The 20,920-nt window shown below is 31.0% G+C and overlaps 4 protein-coding genes across 4 annotated transcripts; 1 reads left to right on the plus strand and 3 right to left on the minus strand.

The window, feature by feature from the left end:
• Window positions 1-2,005: 2,005 nt before the first annotated feature.
• LOTGIDRAFT_108551 (hypothetical protein) lies at window positions 2,006-8,217 on the minus strand (the record flags this gene model as incomplete). The annotated part of the gene is made up of 12 exons (XM_009066796.1): window positions 2,006-2,386; window positions 2,821-2,908; window positions 3,120-3,447; window positions 3,718-4,250; window positions 4,537-4,751; window positions 5,201-5,311; window positions 5,688-5,903; window positions 6,313-6,408; window positions 6,570-6,689; window positions 6,995-7,171; window positions 7,492-7,662; window positions 8,089-8,217. Coding segments are annotated over 12 exons (2,565 nt in total), but the record flags the coding sequence as incomplete, so codon positions are not given.
• An 860-nt stretch (window positions 8,218-9,077) lies between these two features.
• Window positions 9,078-11,686, minus strand: LOTGIDRAFT_155215 (hypothetical protein; the record flags this gene model as incomplete). Its single annotated transcript, XM_009066797.1, has 7 exons — window positions 9,078-9,191; window positions 9,350-9,506; window positions 9,715-10,185; window positions 10,386-10,470; window positions 10,595-10,715; window positions 11,043-11,142; window positions 11,452-11,686. Coding segments are annotated over 7 exons (1,283 nt in total), but the record flags the coding sequence as incomplete, so codon positions are not given.
• A 3,056-nt stretch (window positions 11,687-14,742) lies between these two features.
• LOTGIDRAFT_229500 (hypothetical protein) lies at window positions 14,743-15,891 on the minus strand. The gene is made up of 2 exons (XM_009066798.1): window positions 15,597-15,891; window positions 14,743-15,302 (listed from the first exon to the last, which is right to left on the minus strand). Exons 1-2 carry the CDS (start codon window positions 15,838-15,840, stop codon window positions 15,031-15,033), a joined length of 516 nt encoding a protein of 171 aa, XP_009065046.1. The 5' UTR covers window positions 15,841-15,891; the 3' UTR covers window positions 14,743-15,030.
• A 213-nt stretch (window positions 15,892-16,104) lies between these two features.
• On the plus strand, window positions 16,105-20,593 carry LOTGIDRAFT_229501 (hypothetical protein; the record flags this gene model as incomplete). The annotated part of the gene is made up of 8 exons (XM_009066799.1): window positions 16,105-16,171; window positions 16,431-16,543; window positions 16,953-17,041; window positions 17,287-17,396; window positions 17,741-17,895; window positions 18,775-18,885; window positions 19,078-19,147; window positions 19,372-20,593. 8 exons carry the CDS (start codon window positions 16,105-16,107, stop codon window positions 19,512-19,514), a joined length of 858 nt encoding a protein of 285 aa, XP_009065047.1. The 3' UTR covers window positions 19,515-20,593.
• Window positions 20,594-20,920: the final 327 nt, after the last annotated feature.

The raw sequence follows: 20,920 nt of genomic DNA on the forward strand, positions 1-20,920 counted from the left end.
TAGTTTACTCAAATTCCTAAGGTTGTTATATATAATATGAAAGAAGAAATTATTTTTTTAAACTGCTTTAAGTATGAAAATCAAAATATGTAGATGTTTGTCAACCTAAATGTTTTATCCATTTCTCGGAAATCCAATTATTTTCTTACATTTCATAAATCCATATGAATTGATTTACCACACATATTTTTTTCACCTGAATATCATTTCTTAATATTGATTTGGGGTACAGAGCACTTTAATAATTTTGTTTAGTAAATATTCCACCAGTTATATGTTATGTTTCTTGATATTAATTTGACGTCAAATTGTGTTTTGATTGTCTTATACCATTTGTTGATAGTAATATTGGTTGATATGATGATCTTTTGAAACCAACGGAAACTTGACGATACTTATTCCATTCAAAGTTTCTTACAAAATTCTTATAAATTATAAGTATAATATGATAACTTGCATAACATCATACATGTGTAAGCTACAGAAGTTGTCCACCTACCTAAGAGATTTTTGTTTTTTTTTTCGTAACCATGTTTACGGGACCAACCCTTATCAATATCAAATTCTCCTCAATAAAATAGACGTGATTTTTAAGAAATATCAAAGTTAAATGCCTAGTACTTAATAGCTATCCATGACCTTTCTGATGTAATATATAACATGTATTTCATATCCAGACCAATGCATTCTTTTCCTGTTTTTAAAGGAAAAGTTTGACTGCTACTGATAATTTTCTACATAAGATATGTTCATATAATGTAATCATATATAGCTCTATAGTACGTTAAAATTTGCTTCCATTTAATTAATATTTTCATCAACAGCACCACTAGATGAAATTGCTAGCCAGAAGAGACCTATATAGTGCAGAGCTGGGTTCTTGAGTATTTTTTCTAATTTTTCACTATTGAGCTGTAAATGAATACCATTAATAAATAATCTACATCAATAAAAAAAATATATCTGTACAAGCCAAACTTTTCCTTTAATCAAAGTGCCTTGAATTATTTGCTTTAAGAAATGTGCTTAAAATCAAACAAACATTGATTTAAGATAGTATATTATAGCTATGTTTTATGAGATTATTTAATGACATTCAGAAAAAATGATATGTATGTATATAGGTGGCTATTTATTTGTTAGAAATTTTAACATAATGAACTATTTTTTATTCCATATTTTATATATGTGTTCATTAACTTGTAGGTATTTTGTGCACAATTTGATTAGCTAAGAAAATGCTATTTCAACATATGGCGAGAGTTGGTTCATATGATATGTTTTGAAAGAGTGGACTTTCACAGTGGATGTATTTTTTATTGTTTTGTTTGTCATCGAATCAAAAAACGTGCTAAATGTTCATTTTACACAATTGTATTTTTATGGTATAAATTTGTTTTACAAATTTCTCTAATCTTATTGGTTTTCTGGCAAGCAAGAATATAATTCATAGCATTAACAGGGGTAGAAATGTATGACATTGTTTAATTCATAGCATTAACAGGGGCAGAAATGTATGACATTGTACAATTCATAGCATTAACAGAGGCAGAAATGTATGACATTGTATAATTCATAGCATTTACAGGGGCAGAAATGTATGACATTGTACAATTCATAGCATTAACAGAGGCAGAAATGTATGACATTGTACAATTCATAGCATTAACAGAGGCAGAAATGCATGACTTTGTATAATTCATAGCATTAACAGGGGCAGAAATGTATGACATTGTATAATTCATAGCATTAACAGAGGCAGAAATGTATGACAATGTATAATTCATAGCATTAACAGAGGCAGAAATGTATGACATTGTATCATGCATAGCATTAACGGGCAGAAATTTCAGCTTCTTCTACACTGATGAAAATGTGTTGAAAAGGGCTTTATCAAAATCTGTCAAGAAAAAAACCATTCTTATTGTTCAATATAAATTTATTGAAACCTGAGTTGAAAAACCCATGAAAGACCAGCTTTCTTACACACCCATAACACACAACCTTATCTAAACTCTTCTTTCAGCTGCCAAATACCAATACCAGAGCTTTTATCAAAATTACACAATTGTTTCAACATAGCTTTAAATTTGGCAGTATCACTGGGTGGAAGTCTGGTTCCAAAATGATCCAGTAATTCCTGAGTCATGGCTTGACCATCATTTCGAGCCTGAAATGCCACATAATTTCTTATGTCTGTTAGGAGATCAGTATGAGCTGTATCCACCTTTTCGGATAAACTTTCAACAGCTGGATCTGATACAGAAGCACCTGATGGTACCTGACGATTTCTCATACGTGATAACAGTTCATCTGATGACATTGGTGTACTATTAGTAGCAACATAGCCTGATACAGATCCATCAAAATGTTTATCATTTTCATCCTAAAATACAAAAAGATATTTTATATTATTTACATATTGCTTATGATAAAGGGATTTAAGTGAGATACCTCTAGTGTTTGTATGTAACGGGGACACAGCATTGCTCCTATTCTTTTTTTCCAAATATAGTAAAATTTGACCAATATTTTTTAGAATTTTTGGGTTTTCTTAAATTAAGGAATGAGATGAACAGAAATCAGGATGCTGGAAATAACATCCCTGTCCATGTTCTTAACACAGGCCTATACAAATAATAGAATCACCTGATTTACTTAAAAACATGTGCAATGTTTCATAAAAATTTCATGAGAAAAATGGAAAAAAAATCAAGACTTTCGCAATTTCGCACACGTGTTATTACTTGTGAAACATAAAAAAAAAAAAAACTGTGACACTATACAACCAAATTCTTAACATATTTCAAATATACAAACCTTTTTATCAACCGTGCTAGTAGTTGAACTTGTTACAGTACTATTACCATTTAATACTAATGTACTCTTTTTCTTACCAAATCTTGGCCTATAATAATAAACACCAATATTATTAGAACTTTATACATCTGGGGACATTTTAAAGACAAAACACAAACAGGCCACTTTGTAAATGGCAATAACAATGTAACTATGTAATAACCATTCCAAAACCATGTGAAACCAATGTGCAACTGAATAATTTGAATCTTGATAAGCACAAGATATTTAGGCTTCAAAAAAAGTAGAAACTGACTTACTTTCTTCCACCATTTTGTCCAGTCCAAGTGGGTACACCAGCTAAAGCAGACGCGCAATTTGCACGAGATTTTCTTAAAGCTGCCACTGCTTGTTTAGCTACCTTCTCAGCTTCTGCTTCTACTATAGCATAGTCTGGTCTACCACATTCCATAATTTTATCATGTTTCATAGCGCTATGTATACCACCCTTTTGAAACAGGGTATGTAAGACATAATCATCTTGTTTAGATGCTGGTTTTTCATTATCATCATCATCATTTTCACCATCACTACCACGTTTAAATTTACGATGTTTAACAAGATTGGGGATTCTTTCTCCTTCAAATTCTGCAATAATTATTAATAAAACATATGAAATTAAAGTAGATTTAGATTTTGCTATGGTTACAGCTGCTAAAATGACAACAGCTGAACATGAGATAAAAATGAAAATCACACCATATTAATCTTATATGATACATTTTGTTTACATTGTTGGAGACCAGGTCATCGGAAAAGTGATATGATATATTTTTGTTTGATTGTACAAGAACTGGACATCAAAGTTTTATTCTGAAAAATAACACGGACAGCTGAATTTGAAAAAAACATACATACTTGCATCCCTCTTCTTCTTTTTATGTTTTTTATGAGAAGTATGATTAGATGATGATGATGGTTCTGAAATTTCCTTCTTGAGTTTTGATTCGTTACTGCTGCCTTCTTTTTGAAGCTTCATTTTCTTATAATCTGCATAAGTTATTTTAGATTTAGAGGTAGATGGTTCATTTGATTTAGATGGCAGAGAATTTGAGGCAGATTCACTTTTTTTGAGTTTATTTTGTTCCATTTGTTGACTTAATTTCCGGGCAAATTCACGCATTCTAGCTACTTCATCATCTTCAAGTGTACTAGCAACTTCCATTTCCTTTTCCTTCTTCTCTTCCTTCATTTCATCAAAAATATTTTTTGAATTTTTCTTTAATTTCACATCAGACCCTGTACCAGCAAAGATGGCACTAGTTTCTGTTCCCTCATCATTGTCTTTTGATCCTAATGTAAACAGTTCATATATATCGTTACTTTTAAATAAACGTCTTTGTTTTGGATCTTTGAGGACACGATTTGATAAAAACTGTTTGAATATTTGCCTACAAAATAAAAAAACATCTTTATTACATATATAGATCTATAGCCTAGGGTCAAAAAAATATTATGCATGAGTTGCATATGTAAGTATAAAATATGTAGCGTTTCACAAATAATTATAACTTACCAAATGCTCATTTAGGATCTATTTTGTCCTGAATCATAAGGATAGGTAAGACTGCCATAACTTTTTTTGATAGCAGCAGACTTACTATACTAATGACATTCAGAAAATCCATGAAGGCATTGTTGTTATTGCAATTGTCTATAAAAATAAGTAACAATTACCTATGATATATCTTCTCTTCTATAGTACCAGACGTCAGTAGTCTATATATAGTAACTTGTTTCTGTTGACCAATACGCCAGGCCCGTTCTCTAGCCTGCATATCAGTACTAGGATTCCAGTCAGGATCAAATATAACTACTCTATTAGCTCCTGTTAAATTAACACCTAAACCTCCAACTCGTGTAGTTAACAGAAATACAAATATAGATTTATCCTACAAAATAAAATAAATTCTTTTTAATATAAGAGATTGACATTTCAAGGAATATGGATTCATTTTGAAGACAGCCAGAGTTTTAGAATAGCTATGCTATAGAACCCCAGTTCCAAACCTGTGGTGTTTTCACCGCCTGCGGGTGTGGGACTAGTGTGTTGCCAACTGGTGTAGGAGATGTATATATTTTGAATTTAGAGTGCACCTCACATCATCACATGCTGGAAATGTGGATGAAACAACTTATTGGGGTGTAAAAGATCCACGTGATTGCTCCAGGGGTGTTAAGGCTGAAAAAAGGTTGGGAACCACTGGTATAGAATATAGAATTATTTGGTGAAAATTCTAAAACTTTTTAGAATTTCTACAGTTTTACCCAAAAATATCAATATTGAAATTTGCTATTACAAGTCTGAGAGAGATATAGATTCTTAAATCTATATATTTACCTGATTAAATTTAGTAATTAATGGCTGTCTACCAGCTACTGTTGTTGTACCATCCATACGTAAATAATGATAATCATGTTTCTGTACAAATGATTCTAATATATCCAACATCTACAAAAATAAATCTTATTTAATTGCATGTAAACTATATCCAACAAACCTTAGGTTCCAAATGAAAAAGAAATGATGGGAAATACCAAGTTAATCATCTTTGATTTCAATTTTGACGATGTTCTCTACTTTCCTGTCGTTATATCACATATGTTTGAAATAACCCCAATGGCTGCCTCAATAATATGTCGCAACTCATAAATTTTGGTTTTAGGGGGATAGAGCTCACACCTGGCTGACTGTCGAAAGCACTTGCACAGGTGTGGTGTTGCATAAGATATACACAGGTTACTCACTCAGAAATGCAACTTGCTAGAAAATTGCCCACCAATCATATATCTAAAATAGTATTTGTCTATGAAAAATAATATCCTACCTTTGTACTTTGTGAAAAAAGAAGAACTTTATGACCTTGTTGTTTCCATAATCTTAATAAAGCTTCCACCACTATCATTTTACCTGATCTTTTATAATAACCATAATTTAATGTTTCATCTTGATCATATTCTCTAACATCAAATACTCTAGGTCCACCAGTAGAGATATCAGGATGGTTACAAATCTTACGTAATGTTATTAAACCAGCAAATATCTAACAATAACACAAAATTCAGGAATTTTAGTTTGTTGTTTCCTTTAATTCCCTTCACGTGATTTCTTCAAATAAAAAATCTATAGAAAGTTTTTTTCTTACTTTCTGCCATTTTATGAAGAAACTATGTGGTGAATCTTAAAGAGATTGTAAAGAGGTTTTCTAAATTGAAATTGTTTGTGTATAGGGATACTGATATCATCAATTTGCAACATTCCAATTTTTAATCAGACATTTGTGGTTCCTGCAATTCCACTAAAACCAAGTGTTTGATGACCTCACTTATCGCATAGGGTCTTATGTGATAAAGCATAGCATGTATTTGGTCACATAGATAAAGCATTTTCATTATGACTGGTTTTGACATAATGATGCAAAACGTGAATTGACTATCATGTTAGAAGCTTACCTGATATTTTCCAGCTAAAATATTTTCACATTCTCTAGATGATAAATATTGTTTATAAACATCATGTTGTTCATCAGTTAGTCGACAAAATAATACCTGTAAGATATCAATCAAAATAATGTATTTAGCTAATGGTGGTCATGGGTTCTATTCTTGGCCAGCTTGTGAAAATCTGGTGACTTGAATAAGTCATCTTTCCTCATTATTCTAGTCTGTATTTAATGGTATTGTAAAGATTAATGAAGGAATTAAGAAACTACCTGTTCATTTTTCTCAGGCAAATCTAAATTAGCTTTAACATCAGCTTTCATACGTCGTAATAAAAATGGATTGATGGTATCACGTAATATAGAGGCACATCTATAGGCTGTTTCTACCTGAAATAACAATTATTATAAACTTTAACAATCTATTCTCTAGTAACCATTGATTTAGTAGAAACAGACTCCATTACTCCACAAACGGCATTGTATTTTGAATTTGAACACAGATGATCAACCAAATCTACTGCACAGTTGTTCATGCCTTGATGGCTTAAGCCATTGAACTATATATAACTTGCCATAGTTTCAAATGAAATATTTGTAAACTATCACTATACCTCCAACATAACTGTTCAAGTCTTGGCCAATGAATGAAAACATGATTTTTATTGATATAAATACTATTATAAATAGCCTACCTGAACTTGTGTAGCATTAGAATAACCACCTTGTACAATAGGCACTGAGAAATGCTGCATAAAATCTGGTAATGTTCCTAGTTTACCAGGAAATATAAAATCAAACAAGGACCATAACTCTTTTAAATTATTCTGTATTGGTGAACCAGATAAGATAATACGATGAGCTGTACGGAACTGAAATTAGAGTATAACAAAAATATAACTCAATTATAAAATTTTGTGAAACTGTACGATAAAAATATCTGCCTTTTCCATATATATTTTATCAATATTTCACTAGCTTATACAGAGAGTCTTAGTTGATGCATACACCATTTGTGCTTAAGGCTATGTCATATGTACATGGTTCTCTCTTTAAGATCGTATTACACTATCAGGTCATAATCTCCATAATGTATTAACTACTGAATGTTATTGATTTCAAAATTTTGCTTTATCCTCCATAGATGGTTTTATCCTTATATAAGCATTGATATAAATATGTTCATCATTACCTGTTTACATGCTAGTGTAGCTTGAGCATCAGGATTTCTAATCTTATGACCTTCATCTAATATAACATAATGCCAGTTATAATGTAGTACTGTGTCCTGACTACCAACTAATGTATTATAGGAAGTTACTAATACACCATTATCTTTGACTATACTTCTTACTAAATCACCCTAAAATATCAAATTATAAATACACATGAACTTTTTTATCTTAAAGGAATTACATTTTCAGATAGTTGTACGTAGATTAACTTTTTAAATCATATGCTATCTTAATTACAAATTGTTAGCAAATTGTGTTAGTAGATACTGTTGCTGTCCATGATTATTGATTGGAAGATTGAATGGAGAGCTGACAAAAGGGCTGTTTTGCTTGATTGGAAACTGTCTGTCTGATTGGAAACTAACAATATCTGGCAACAATTTTGGTATCTTTAACCTTAAAGTATTTAAATTTTTTATATTTACAAGAATCCAATCTTAATTTGTAGCGTAAAATATTCAACTGTGAAAGGTTTAGCATCACAATTTGTGTCTGTTTTAGGTATAAGCTACAGCTTAGGAAATTAGTATCCATTAAGAAAACAAAGCACTTACATCTTTCCCAACATGAGAACCAGAAGAATGTAATATAGCTACACGAAATGGAGGCCACCATTTATGAAATTCTTTTACCCATTGATGCATGACAGTAGTTGGACAAACAACTATACATGGACCTAGACCAGTATGTCTGCAAAAAAAAACAAAAAAAAACTATATCAAAATCATAGTAAAGAGGAACTAAATACACTTTCAGTGTTTCCTTGCAAATAACGCTTCAAAAAAGCAATTACTCGAAATCATGGCGATGATACAAGGACCCATTTGAATGGATTTTCATGCAAAAAACAAGTTGAAAGGTAAGGGTTGTTTCAAATTTCTATCTATAAAACAGTATGCATACCTAAAATTTTTGTTCCTCAATTTGCTTTGCCGTAAAGATGCTAAAAATGCAATCATCTGAATAGTTTTACCAAGACCCATTTCATCACCTACTATACCACCAGCTTCTTGTCCATGTAATTCCCATAGCCAGCGAACACCAGTACGCTGATACCTGGCAAAATATATTCAAAGTCATTTACAAACAAACTTCACAATAAATTATACAATTTATTCTGAATAACTTGCAATGTGTATAAAGATATACTGTATTCAGATGCAGAACAAATAATACACTGTATTACATCACTCAAGTTGTCACTCAAGAGCAACAACTCAATAGGGGCGGAAATCTGTGGAGGCGTCATAGTCGCAGGCCTCTGGCCTCAGAAAGGGTGCTTCCAAAATTTTCTAGAAAAATTAAACTGATTTGATGCATTCTGACGCATATATTTGGGCAAATTTTTTAATTTGTTAAAATAAAGTGGCACCGCCCGCTGTTCGACAGACAGCACAGTATGAAACACTCAAGATTCTATTTTGAATAGTTTTTAATTTGTCTCTACCATTAATATATTGAGCACTTTTTAGCAGTGAAAAACGTTTTCTTTAATGTATTTGGAAATTGTGAGTAATAAGCATTTAGATATCAGGAAACTTACTTAAATAATTTGGACCAAATTCTACCAGGAACAACTAATCCACCATCAAATTCTTCATCTTCTTCACTTTCCCCTTCTTCTTTCTGTTTGGCCAATTCTTCTTTTTGGAACTCTCTAAAAATATACACAGTACTCATCTTATTTGATATCTTTTAAATCAGATGTTGTAATGTATCAAAAGGAAACACAATTAGTAATGTACTAGATATGTTAGAGTACGTGATACATATAAAGCCAACAATTTCAGGCATACTTCATAAGACATTACTTACCTTATTCTTTTGTGAAAGTACTTTTCATCCCCATCATCTTTGGTTTTACGAAATACAACTGGTTTCTTTACTTTCATTTTAGTAGAAGATACTTTGGCAGAAATATTTTTCGACTTTGATATGGTTTTATCAGATCCTTTACTTCCAGTAGCGATTTCTATAGGAAAAAAAGTTTTGACGTAAATTTTGAATTTATTTGGAGTTGTCCTACAGCAAATTACTGGTAGACATGCTCATCCTGAACACCTTGATGCCACTCTGCAGTTGGTGTGCTGACTGATAACCTCATGCATGACCACTTAAATAATGTTTTTTTTTAGTATGAGGAAAATCTAACAAAAATGTTAGAAAAAAAAATGGCTGACCTTCATCAGAATCAACAAGATCATTATCATGTGGTACATAATCCTCATCACCATCATCATCTACAATTTCACCTTCTTCCTCTTCTTCAACATCTTCTGGTTGCACTCCAATAGGTAAAATCTTCCTTCGTCTCTCGAGACGTGCTTGAATAACTTCAGCACTTTCAGAGTTATCTAAAGCGTCTGCTTTAGACTTCTTTTCTGGTGATGTTTCTTCACTAGCAGTCTCAGACTGTCTTTTAAGTCCTTTCTTCTGTTCTAATTTTGATAAGAGATACTTCCTCAATTTTTCCTTCTTATCTTCCGCTGGTTCTTCCTCTTTAGATGTACTTGGTTTTGCTTGTTTTGATGAAGAGTCAGATATGATTGTACCAAATGGAGTCATTTCTCCAACTCTTATCATTCTTTCACGTTCTGTTTCACTAAATCCACCTCCTTCTTTCTTCAATATCTGACCTATACCATCATCATCTTTAAAGAAATAATATTTATTTTTGTAAAGAATATTTGGATTTAATGCAGCAGAGGATAGGAGAGAGGTGTATGATTCGATTGAAGCAATTTTTATTACAAAGATATCAAAAACTGCCTTTTTTAAATGCATATATATACATATCTCTTGGTAAGCAGAGTTAAATTGACACTTACTCTACCAAAAAAAAAATACAAACCTTCATCACTGCTATCTATATCAACCCCTAATAGTTTGGCTTCTAAAACTTTCTTACGAGATACAAGCTTCTTCATTTGTTTCAACTAAAAATAGAATTTTATTATTTTTGAATTTATTTGGTTTTCTTACATAGTGCTCGTGTTTGACATCTTAAGCATAAGCATATTAAGAGCTTTTAGTTATATAAACCTTCTTCTGAATGCTTACTTTAACATCTTTAGATTTATTAACAATCTCCAATCTTCTTTTCACTTCAGGACTTGATTGATCACTTCTGCTCCACTGTGCTACAACTTTCACAATATGGACCAAGTCTGCTTTTGTCTGCCTGAAAGAAATACCAAATAACATATTATCTATTATAGATTAAGTCTAGGTTTAGCAAAACTATTTCAACTATATGCATCCAGTGGCTTTTGATTAGTATACACTATTATTTAAGAAATTGTAAAGAGGTTTTCTAGATTGTATATGTGTATCGGGGACACTAATAGTATCAATTTGCACCATTCCAATTTTCAATCATGTCTGTGGTTCCTGCAATTCCACTAAAACGAAGCACAGAGCCTTATGTGATAAAGCATATTTGGAAAAAATATGAAGACAGTTGATCTTGATCCATTCTTAGTCCTCAAGAAATAAAACTAAAACCTACTTAATATCATCTTCGACTCCTTTTAATTCCTTTTCTATAATTTTTCTTATCCTCTTTTCTTCTTCCTCAGCCAGTGCCTGACCCACTTGATTCATTACACCTAAGAAACAAATCAAACATCAATGTAAAGAAATTATTATCCATTTAGTTGCCCAAGTTACTGAACGAAGTGCGAGTAACAGTGTTTGAATGAAGTCATTTGCTAGGTCGTGTCAAACAAATTGTGGTCAAGGGTTCTAATCTTGGTCAGCTTATGAAATTATGAGGAACTTGAATACGTCATCTTTGCTCATTATTACAGTTACAACTGTAAATGGGTACAATGCTTATTCTTGTAAAAATAGTTGTTTGCTTTCTATTTTTTCCTTTCAGTTTCAGCCGCCATGCATCATGTTCATAAGCAACATACCTTGTTCAAATTCATCTTGATTGAAAATATTCAATCCTAGCCCAGCTAGTTCAACCATTTCTGTCTCTTTTAGAGAAGATTTTGGAATTAGGTTGGTATCAATATTAAATGTCTCTTCATTCTGTTGTTTTGGCGCCTCTTTTTCTTTTTCTGGCAGTGGAATGATCTGAATCCCTACCCCCTTTCCCTTCTGATTATCAGATGAAGTATCCATATTTTCTCTTGGATCAGCCATTTCTAAAATTCTAGGTGTATGTTATTAGAAATCTTCTTCTGTAACTTTCTGGAAAAAATGTCAAAATGATGGTTTATAACTGCTGATAAGCTTCAAGTTATCTCGATTGAAGATGGATAAGTTCAGTGGATTGAAATTCTTCACGGACTTAAACGATCAGAATAAATGAAAAAAATTTGAAGTAGTGGCCACAAAAATTTGAATTTGTTTGTTAATGGCCATGGGTGCCATTTTAACTATACTAGGGTAACTTGTTTTAGGTTATGTAGAACTAGGCCTTCCCACTTATTCATTGCTTATTTTTACCAATAAAATATAATAGGTCTAACGCTAGGTCCAGTAAGCAGTATCAAGAAAATTGATCTACTAAGACTTAATATCGCACCCCTAGACTGAATGATATCATGGCTAAGTAATGGTTGTATTGGGTGTGACAAAAAATTATATATAGCTTATTATATACACAATCCTCTTTTTTTAAAGGTAACCAATCATATTGATTGTAGACCTGTGTCAGTTTGTTATGCAACCATCATTATCGACTTCAACACCAACAATGCTTTGCTCTCATTCAAAGACCCATCCATAAAACTGAGAACAACTCTCCTTACTTGAGAATTTTCATCAACACATAACATAACAGTTTATGACCTAGTTATATTTTCACAGATTTTCACATTTATGTAACTATTATCTTTTGATTTGACACACTTCAAAATTCCTTTCTAAGGGGGTAGCCATCTTTCTTTTGTGTTTACATGGGAGGGTAAGTCATCAAGACAATCACTGAATCAGACCACTGTTAAATGTGAATTTTAACTGCCTAACCTTAGTTCATTACCAGCAAAATATCGAGAAAATTTATCATATGCCTGTTCATTCAAATCTAAGCTGTGAAAAATGATTATGTGTGGGACAAAATGTATGGGTGTGGGACCAAAATGTGTGGGTGTGGGACAAAATAGTGGCAACTTTTGAGTAAGCTATGTTGAGAGTATTTAATAGGATAGAAAAATAGCAAACAATGAACAGATCTCAATCCACTAATCTCCTTAATCCTTAAAGTACAATCGAATAGGGAATAGTAAAAAGGGTTAAATTACTGTTTTATAAATTTTATAGCATGTACATAATGTACTGTTTTCCCTTAGTAGCTATATAAAGGTAGATCATCTTTATGGATATAAACTCTATGTAATACAGTAATAAAACTACAAAAAAAACAAATTTGAACTTTATTTTTAATACAAAACAACATCATAATAACAATTAATAAATAAATTAAATAGGTTTATGGAATAAATATGAAAATACTAACATAATAACTAAATGATGTTTCAATGCTCTAATTGTCAAATTTGATATTTAATACATAAAGGCATATCTTTTTGACATAATCATGGTTAATTGTATCTGAAAATAACACATCACACACAACACTGTGTCACTGAGTATCAGAAAAACATGATTGACTTATGTCTTACAAAAATCTAATGGTATCAAGAAGAATAGATGTTGATTGTTAACTCATTAGTTGTGCATGGATTTATTGATTACATATTAATAATGCTTCTTCTAATTAGACATTATAAACAATAAACAATAAGATAAAAGACTAGTCATTCTGATCTTCTTATTAGACTTGATTGAAAAGACAGAAGTTATATAAGTACATTTATTCTTATCATTGCGTTTAAACCAAGAAAATGCAACTCATCACAAACTCATAATCATTTCACTTTTCATTCCTGCTAAATTCTATTAAAAAAAATAATCCCAAACAAAATTTATCTATTTTAAATCTAATACATAAACATGTGTAAAATAAATGGTAAAACAAATCTCAATGATGAGTCTGATGAGTAGGCCCTATGCCTAGAGAAATCATATAAAAGAATCTGATTTGAAGTCATTAAAATTACTTGATAGCAAATTTTATAAAGGTTGGTACAGAAAGGCAATGTAAGTCTAAAGACAGCATATTAAATCATACAATTGAATGCAATGTGTTCATATTCATGTTATTTTTCAATTCAAAATAAGAAAACTAAAGATTGCATTTTGGGCAATGCTACAGTTCTGCTGATGTATTTACAAATCAGGCATTTGGTTTGAAAAATAATTTCATTATGTTTCATCTGCTGTTTTGTTTTGTTTTTCACAAGTAAAGGAATGTGTCATGCATAAAAACTAAAATAGAAAAATTTATTTCACAATAAAAAGAGGAATAAAAGCTTAAGCAATAACACCTAACAATATAAACTTAAAACATATTTACATGTTAAATAACTTATAAATGCATATCATGTCATGTTGGAGATATAATTTGGATGGAAGGGACACATCATTGACTCTCTAAAACCTTCCTCTCAGATAGCCTCTGAAAGATTTATGTTTTACTGTTATTGGTTGTAATGTAAAAGAGATTGTAAAGAGGTTTTCTAAAATTTTAAAGTGTATAGGATCAATTGATAGCATCAATTTGCATCATTCCAATTTTCAATCAGACATCTGTGGTTCCTGCAATTCCACTAAAACTGAGTGTTTGATGACGTCAATAGTCGAAAATACATCACAGAAGGCCCTTCATGATTAGTGCCACCAGCACTTAGTTTTAGAGGAATTGCAGGAATTACAGATGTCTGATTGAAAATTGGAATGGTGCAAATTGATGCTATCAGTGTCACCCGAAAACCTCTTTACAATCCCTTTAAAATAAACAAAACACATTATATGCAACAATCATGGTCCCAGATAATGAAGAAATCTCATTCAATTAGTATGCTTAATTAAAATAGATATTTAATTAAAACTATTTGATACATAATCATTGGAAAATAAAATTCTAATAATTGTGGGCCTGTTATTGAAAACATGATAACCGGTTTTCCATATCTTGATCATTTTTAAGTATTATCCGATTATAAAATAAAACTTATTCTCAAATATTTGTGCATTTCCAGGTTTTGAAAACATAAACCCAAACAGTCCAATTTGTAATTCAGGTATCGGTAGTCAAAGTGTTAAATGTTCATGTACACTTTTTACAGGTTGAGCTTGAATAGATTCAATTACTATTTATTGTACTTCAAAGCTAAACAGACTGCTCTTGTCTATGTTTTGACTCATTCTCAAATATGTAAAGATATCCTTGTTGCTCAACTTAACAAAATCTGTTTTCCAAAATTATACAGTCATATTTTTGTGTAATGATATTCTTTCCTTGACTAGATTCACTCTATGTTTGTAATGCTGACATGACATCATTGTAAAAACATCTTAAAATAAATAATCTTCATGTGACCATGGACATAAAATTTGATATTCTATTTCAAGTTGTTGATTTAAGCATAGAGTTTCATTTGTTCCTTTATGTCAGTCACATTTTGCACTCCAAATTTTTCTTCTTGTTCCTTCATCAAGGCAAATATTTGTTCTAGCTGTTGTTGTTGAACTTCTCTTTCTTCCTCCAGTTGTTCTTGACTCATTGATTCTTGGATTTGTTTTGTGGCAACTTTTTGTTTAACACGTTTCACTTCACCCTGTATGTGTTCACAATATTCCATAGGATCAACATCTCCTAACTTTTCAGACAATCTTGCTAACCTATCACCATCTGAAATAGAAAATAGCTTAATTTGTTAGATCTACAATACTTACAAAAGTGGTTGATACAAACCTTACAGTTTCACCATGTTGGTGTATTGGAATTCATGGTGTAGATCTGAATAATAAATAGGCTTTAGAAGTTTATCAGAGCAGGCTTGGCATCTTGTTCTTGGTCTTGGATTCTAGGAGTTGAATTACAAGGATTCTCCTATCGTACAAGCTTAACAATGTCTCAAACGATTTTGCTTTTCTTTGGCTCTTAGCTCGTTGATGTAAATAAGAAAAACAATAAATATCTTACGTCGTGCAGCTTCATCTTCATCAGCTTCATCGTCGCCTTCAGATCCACCGTCATCATCTCCACCACCACTTTCCCTGGGATTACCGGCAGATTTATCGTCTGCATTCTCAGATTTTACAGTTCCCTTTCCCCAATGTTTTAAAATATTCTTCATTGTATATCTTGTACTGACCACAAGTGCACATATCGTCAAAACAATAGCTATGCCATAAAAATACACATTGTATTCGGGTAAAATATCCATTTCGACAAAGATCTTTGCCTCGACACAACCAAGCTTTTATTTATTTTTATCGGGCACCTGTTGTTAATCTCGCTTTTTCACGCAGATAACGAGACTTAATTTCAAGATGTCTGCCCCCAGTGGTATTTTTTATTTTCATATTGTTATAATTATGTTTTTGGCAATACCACTGTTGTTTAACCCTTTCTGATAGCTAATCACAAATTATTTAATACTGTTTCCTTAAAGGCAGCCTGTTGTCAAATCTTTGTATTGACTGTAAACATGTGTAAAAGTGACAAATTTTCTCACAAGACAGACTGCACACAGGCATTCGTAGCAGACGACCTTTGTATGACAAAGCTTATTTCTTTACAAGTTTTTCACTAATTTTTGTATCCCATTGCTGGTTAATCACACTGATTATAACCCTTAGAAGACCTTTAAATAAATGACTTAAAGAGAAATATTTTCTGGTTTAGTCAGCTTAGTATAATTCAGTCAGACAATTTATTATTAGCAATATTTAAGATCCTCTACAAGGCTAAATCTAACCATTTAGAAAGTTTGTTTTGAATAGAAATACAAGATATAAAGTATATATTTTTCAGGTCATTTATCGACTGTACGTCATGTTATATTGATATTGTCAGGTAAAGGAGGTGTGGGAAAGAGTACTGTTGCTACTCAACTGACTTTAGGATTAAAAGCAGCTGGAAAAAAGGTATACTGAAATATTGTTAGCATCAAGAAATTAACTTATTACTACATAATAAGTCTGTAACATATTGAGGTATCTATGGTCTGAAATGGCAGGCTACATATTTCAAAATGCAGTATTTTCATTCACTAAGCTTATTACTGTTAGGAAATAGTCATATCATAGTTAAAGCTGATTGTCATTGTGAAATTATTTTAAAAATAAGACCCTTTTTAAAAAAGTTACATTCAAATGAATTATATTAAATAAGATAACTCCCGCTAATGGAAGAACTAAGTTTTGCAGAGTTAACAATATAGTAAATTGGAAAGAAAGAATTTTAACCCATTTTTTATTTTGGTGCTTTCTTTCCCTCTAAGCTTTAACACGCAGAAATTATATCACCTTTGACATCAATTTATTTTGATTTTAGGTTGGAATACTAGATATAGATTTATGTGGCCCAAGCATACCAAAGATGTTTAATCTATCAAATCAGGATATACACCAGTGTTCTGAAGGGTATGGATCCACAGTCTCCTACTTTTAATATCTACCCCCTTATCAAAATTTTACGCAAATAGTAAATTTCATGTTATTATAGATCATTTACCAATTTATACTGTGAATATTTGCCATAAGATCAGGCACATTCATGAAGACTAATGCTGACTAATGTCATGACTACTCAGCCATTTTGGAGCCCCTATGAGACAAAGCTGTTGTACATACATGTAGAAAAATAAATGACTATAATTTTTTATCAGATGGTTACCAGTATATGTGGATAAAGAGCAAACATTGGGTGTTATGTCTATTTCATTTTTACTAGAAGATCAAAATGATGCTGTTGTCTGGAGAGGACCAAAGAAGACAGGTAAAATATATCTTGTTCATACCTTTTTTTAAATATCTTACGGAGTCTTTTAGTTCTATTCGCACTGTTCTGATTTCTGTAGTTACTTTATTCCAGAAAAAAATGGACCAAAATCAAAGTCACTGTCCCTAATTTGTGAAATTATATAGTGAAATCCCTTGAAAGATAGTTTGCCCAGTTTCAAATTTTTCAAGAAAAAAGCGTGATAAGTTACAGTTCATAGTTATTTCCAATTTCTACATCAACATTCATTATACCGGATTTGATGTTCAAATTTATTGAAGCAAGAAGACTTGCAGGAAACATCTCAAGAATATTTTGAAAATAATTTTTTTTTTTTTTAGCAATGATTAAACAGTTTCTAAATGATGTTTATTGGAAAGATTTAGATTATTTAATAATTGACACTCCACCAGGAACATCTGATGAACATATTACAGTCATGGAGAATTTAAAACAATATAATCCAGATGGTGCTATATTAGTTACTACACCACAGGTAATCAGCTCAATGGGAAAAATAATAGCTAGATCTAGTTTTCAGTTAATTCGTACCATTAAGTACCATTTTTGCTGAAAAAGAATGTTGAAATACATTCCTTTTAATAATTAATACAATTACATATATAACACCTTTGTCATATCTTAGATGTTCTCATATCCTACTTTTTTACAAATTGCATTGTCATAAAGCAAAACAACATCTTATCTAGGAAAGATCATTCATTTCCAGAACTATAAACCACATTTATTCCTATGTTAGGGAGCAGGTTTTGGTGTATAGTATAAGTATGTTACTGTTTGCTTTGTTTTTCATACTATCATATAATTAGAAACAGCTTGTAAATCAAGACATTACTTATCACTATACACCTGTCATATTAGATTTTCACCTTGTCACCATGTTATTACACAATAAATGATAATTATTGGACATGTGAAACAAGGCTTACTTTATTATAATGATAATATGCCATGGTCAAAATTTTACTGAGTTGAAATAAAAACTTTACTTTATATTATCCTTATATATAATACATAACTTGTTACTGCTGAAACAAAAATATCTCATAATCATTATTAGCTATGTGGTCTCTCCAAAATAGGTGTGAAACTTGTCAAATCTATTTCTGATAATCACAGAGGTGCATGCAATAAATAAACCTAGTACTCACGATCGGAACTGCGAAACGAAACCCGAAATCCAAACAACATATTTGCGAAACATTGGTTTTTACACATGAGGAAGTATATCCTTTGTAGTGTTCAAAAAGTTCAAAAAGTTTTCAGCCTTGGACTGTTGATCTTAAACTGAGTCTTTAAATTCACATTGAAAAAATACATTTTGTTTCAATTTTACCATTGTTTAAATTTGTAGGCAGTATCAGTAGGTGATGTTAGAAGAGAATTAACATTCTGTAAAAAGACACACATACCTGTCATTGGTATTATAGAAAATATGAGTGGTTTTGTTTGCCCAAATTGTTCAGTAAGTACAGATTGCATTGAATATGAGTTTCAAAGGCAGAGACAGAACACAATACCAATACCATCCAGAGTTTTATGTATGTTGCTTCTGTGATTCCCTAATGTTCTATTAATGTTATTGGACTTCAAGAGTAATTGTAATTGAAAGAGAAGAGTAAAGAAAAACCCATAGTTTTATATGTATCTGTTTCAGGAATGTACAAATATATTTTCTAAAGGTGGTGGAGAAGCCTTAGCTAAACAGTCAGGTGTGCCATTTCTTGGTAAGTTCACAATAATTTAGATACACATGTGTTTGTGTACTGGGATTCATGGTACATAACTCAATGATAGTGCTATGTTATGGTATTGATACATGAGTGAGTATAGAGAATGATAACTTGGTACTGGTATGTTATATCACATTGTATTATTGATTGACTTATGTACTGTGTCAGCTCTAATACACTCATGTCCACCATTAACATGATACTATTATTTATTTCAGGTTGTATACCAATTGATCCCCAGATAACTCAAACAACAGATGACAATCAAACTTTTGCACAAAGATGTCTTAATTCATCATCTATGTCCTCCATTCAGAAAATAGTTGATAAGTTCATCACAATAGACAAAGATTTTCTGTGAAAGAAACATGTGCCTTATGGAAGATTTTAAGTTTGATTGAATTAAGGTCCAAAATGAAGATGACTGATGAAAATGAACCAAGAAGATGCAAACAACTGATAATATGGTAAATGAGGCTTTTTGTTTGCCAATACCACATCACGGTTGTGTTTAAATTAAAAACTTTTGCAGCAAGGAAAACAGGACCAAATACTTTTGCAATATTGTCAAAATTGTGATGAACATGTTTGACTTCATATCAAGGATGGAAATAACAACTTAGTTATAATAGTTGTCATAGACTTCCATATTGAAGGAATGGTTGAAAATAATTCTAGTTTAAAAAATTTATTACTAATCTTATAAAAGACATAAGATACATCATACAATATTGATCATCACAAGAACTAAATTCATCATTGAAAGAAAGACAATTATGTACATTATTGAGTTTCAAATAAAAAAAATCAATTGATTATTATTGGAAATTGTGGTTATTTTAGAAATTGGAATGTTCTTTATCTAAAATCATTCGAGACATACAAAAATACTTAAACTTAAATGAACTAATATTATTTTAGAATATGAAAGTGAACCTTCTCTTACACAGCCAAGATATGGAGGCACATCTGCATGAATTTATAAAAACATACATACAAACTCAAACAGTCCATTTGATTTGAAGACAGACTTATATTTTTTACATTTGTAAAATGGATTACATTTTGAAATCAGTACCAGATAAGCATAAATACCAGTGCTTTACTGTACATATACAATCTTAAAAACATTTTTCCAAATATAATATACTTTGGAAAGAAGGAAAGTTTGGCCCTGAATATTTATGTCGTGGAATTCAATAAAGATTGAGATTGAGACAATAAATAAATATTTGTTAATAAACAATATTATGAATATGTGCACCAAGAATTGCTTTCAATACATCTAGTATTTATTGCAACAATGTTATTTGCTCTATGATCATTTGTAAAGAATCTAGATGGAAGTTAAGCATATTTTAAATTAATATAATAAAATTAAAATTATTGCAATACACATATATTTTAAGTAGATAATCCTCAAACTAACAAAAATATCCTGAGATAATTCTAAACAAATCTAAAGTTACAGTTTATAAAACAAATAGAATTAGGCATAAGTAAAGCGGCACTAGATATATGGATATACTTTTTCCATTTCTGTAAATAAATGAAATAGTATATCCTTATGCTTCATATATAAATTAGTTAATTGATTTAATAGTTGCAGATGAAGGCTGATCAGAATATTTTGATAGAAATATAAAGTAGAGTTGGATATATGGTGAAAGAGAGTGTTAGTAGCTGAGTAGTTCTAATTTTGTTAATCTGAAATTCAAGCAAATAAGTGATTTAGAAGAAAAATCAAGAAAATAGAAATATAGGGTC

This window comes from Lottia gigantea (assembly GCF_000327385.1).
Source record: "Lottia gigantea unplaced genomic scaffold LOTGIsca_8, whole genome shotgun sequence".
NCBI classification, from domain to species: domain Eukaryota; kingdom Metazoa; phylum Mollusca; class Gastropoda; family Lottiidae; genus Lottia; species Lottia gigantea.

Excerpts from the sequence above, each read along its gene's own strand:
- LOTGIDRAFT_229500 (XM_009066798.1), bottom strand. The coding sequence starts at position 15,840 with ATGGATATTTTACCCGAATACAATGTGTATTTTTATGGCATAGCTATT. Across the intron at positions 15,303-15,596 it reads TGAAGATGAAGCTGCACGAC|ATGGTGATAGGTTAGCAAGA; the intron begins GTAAGATATTTA and ends TTTCTATTTCAG.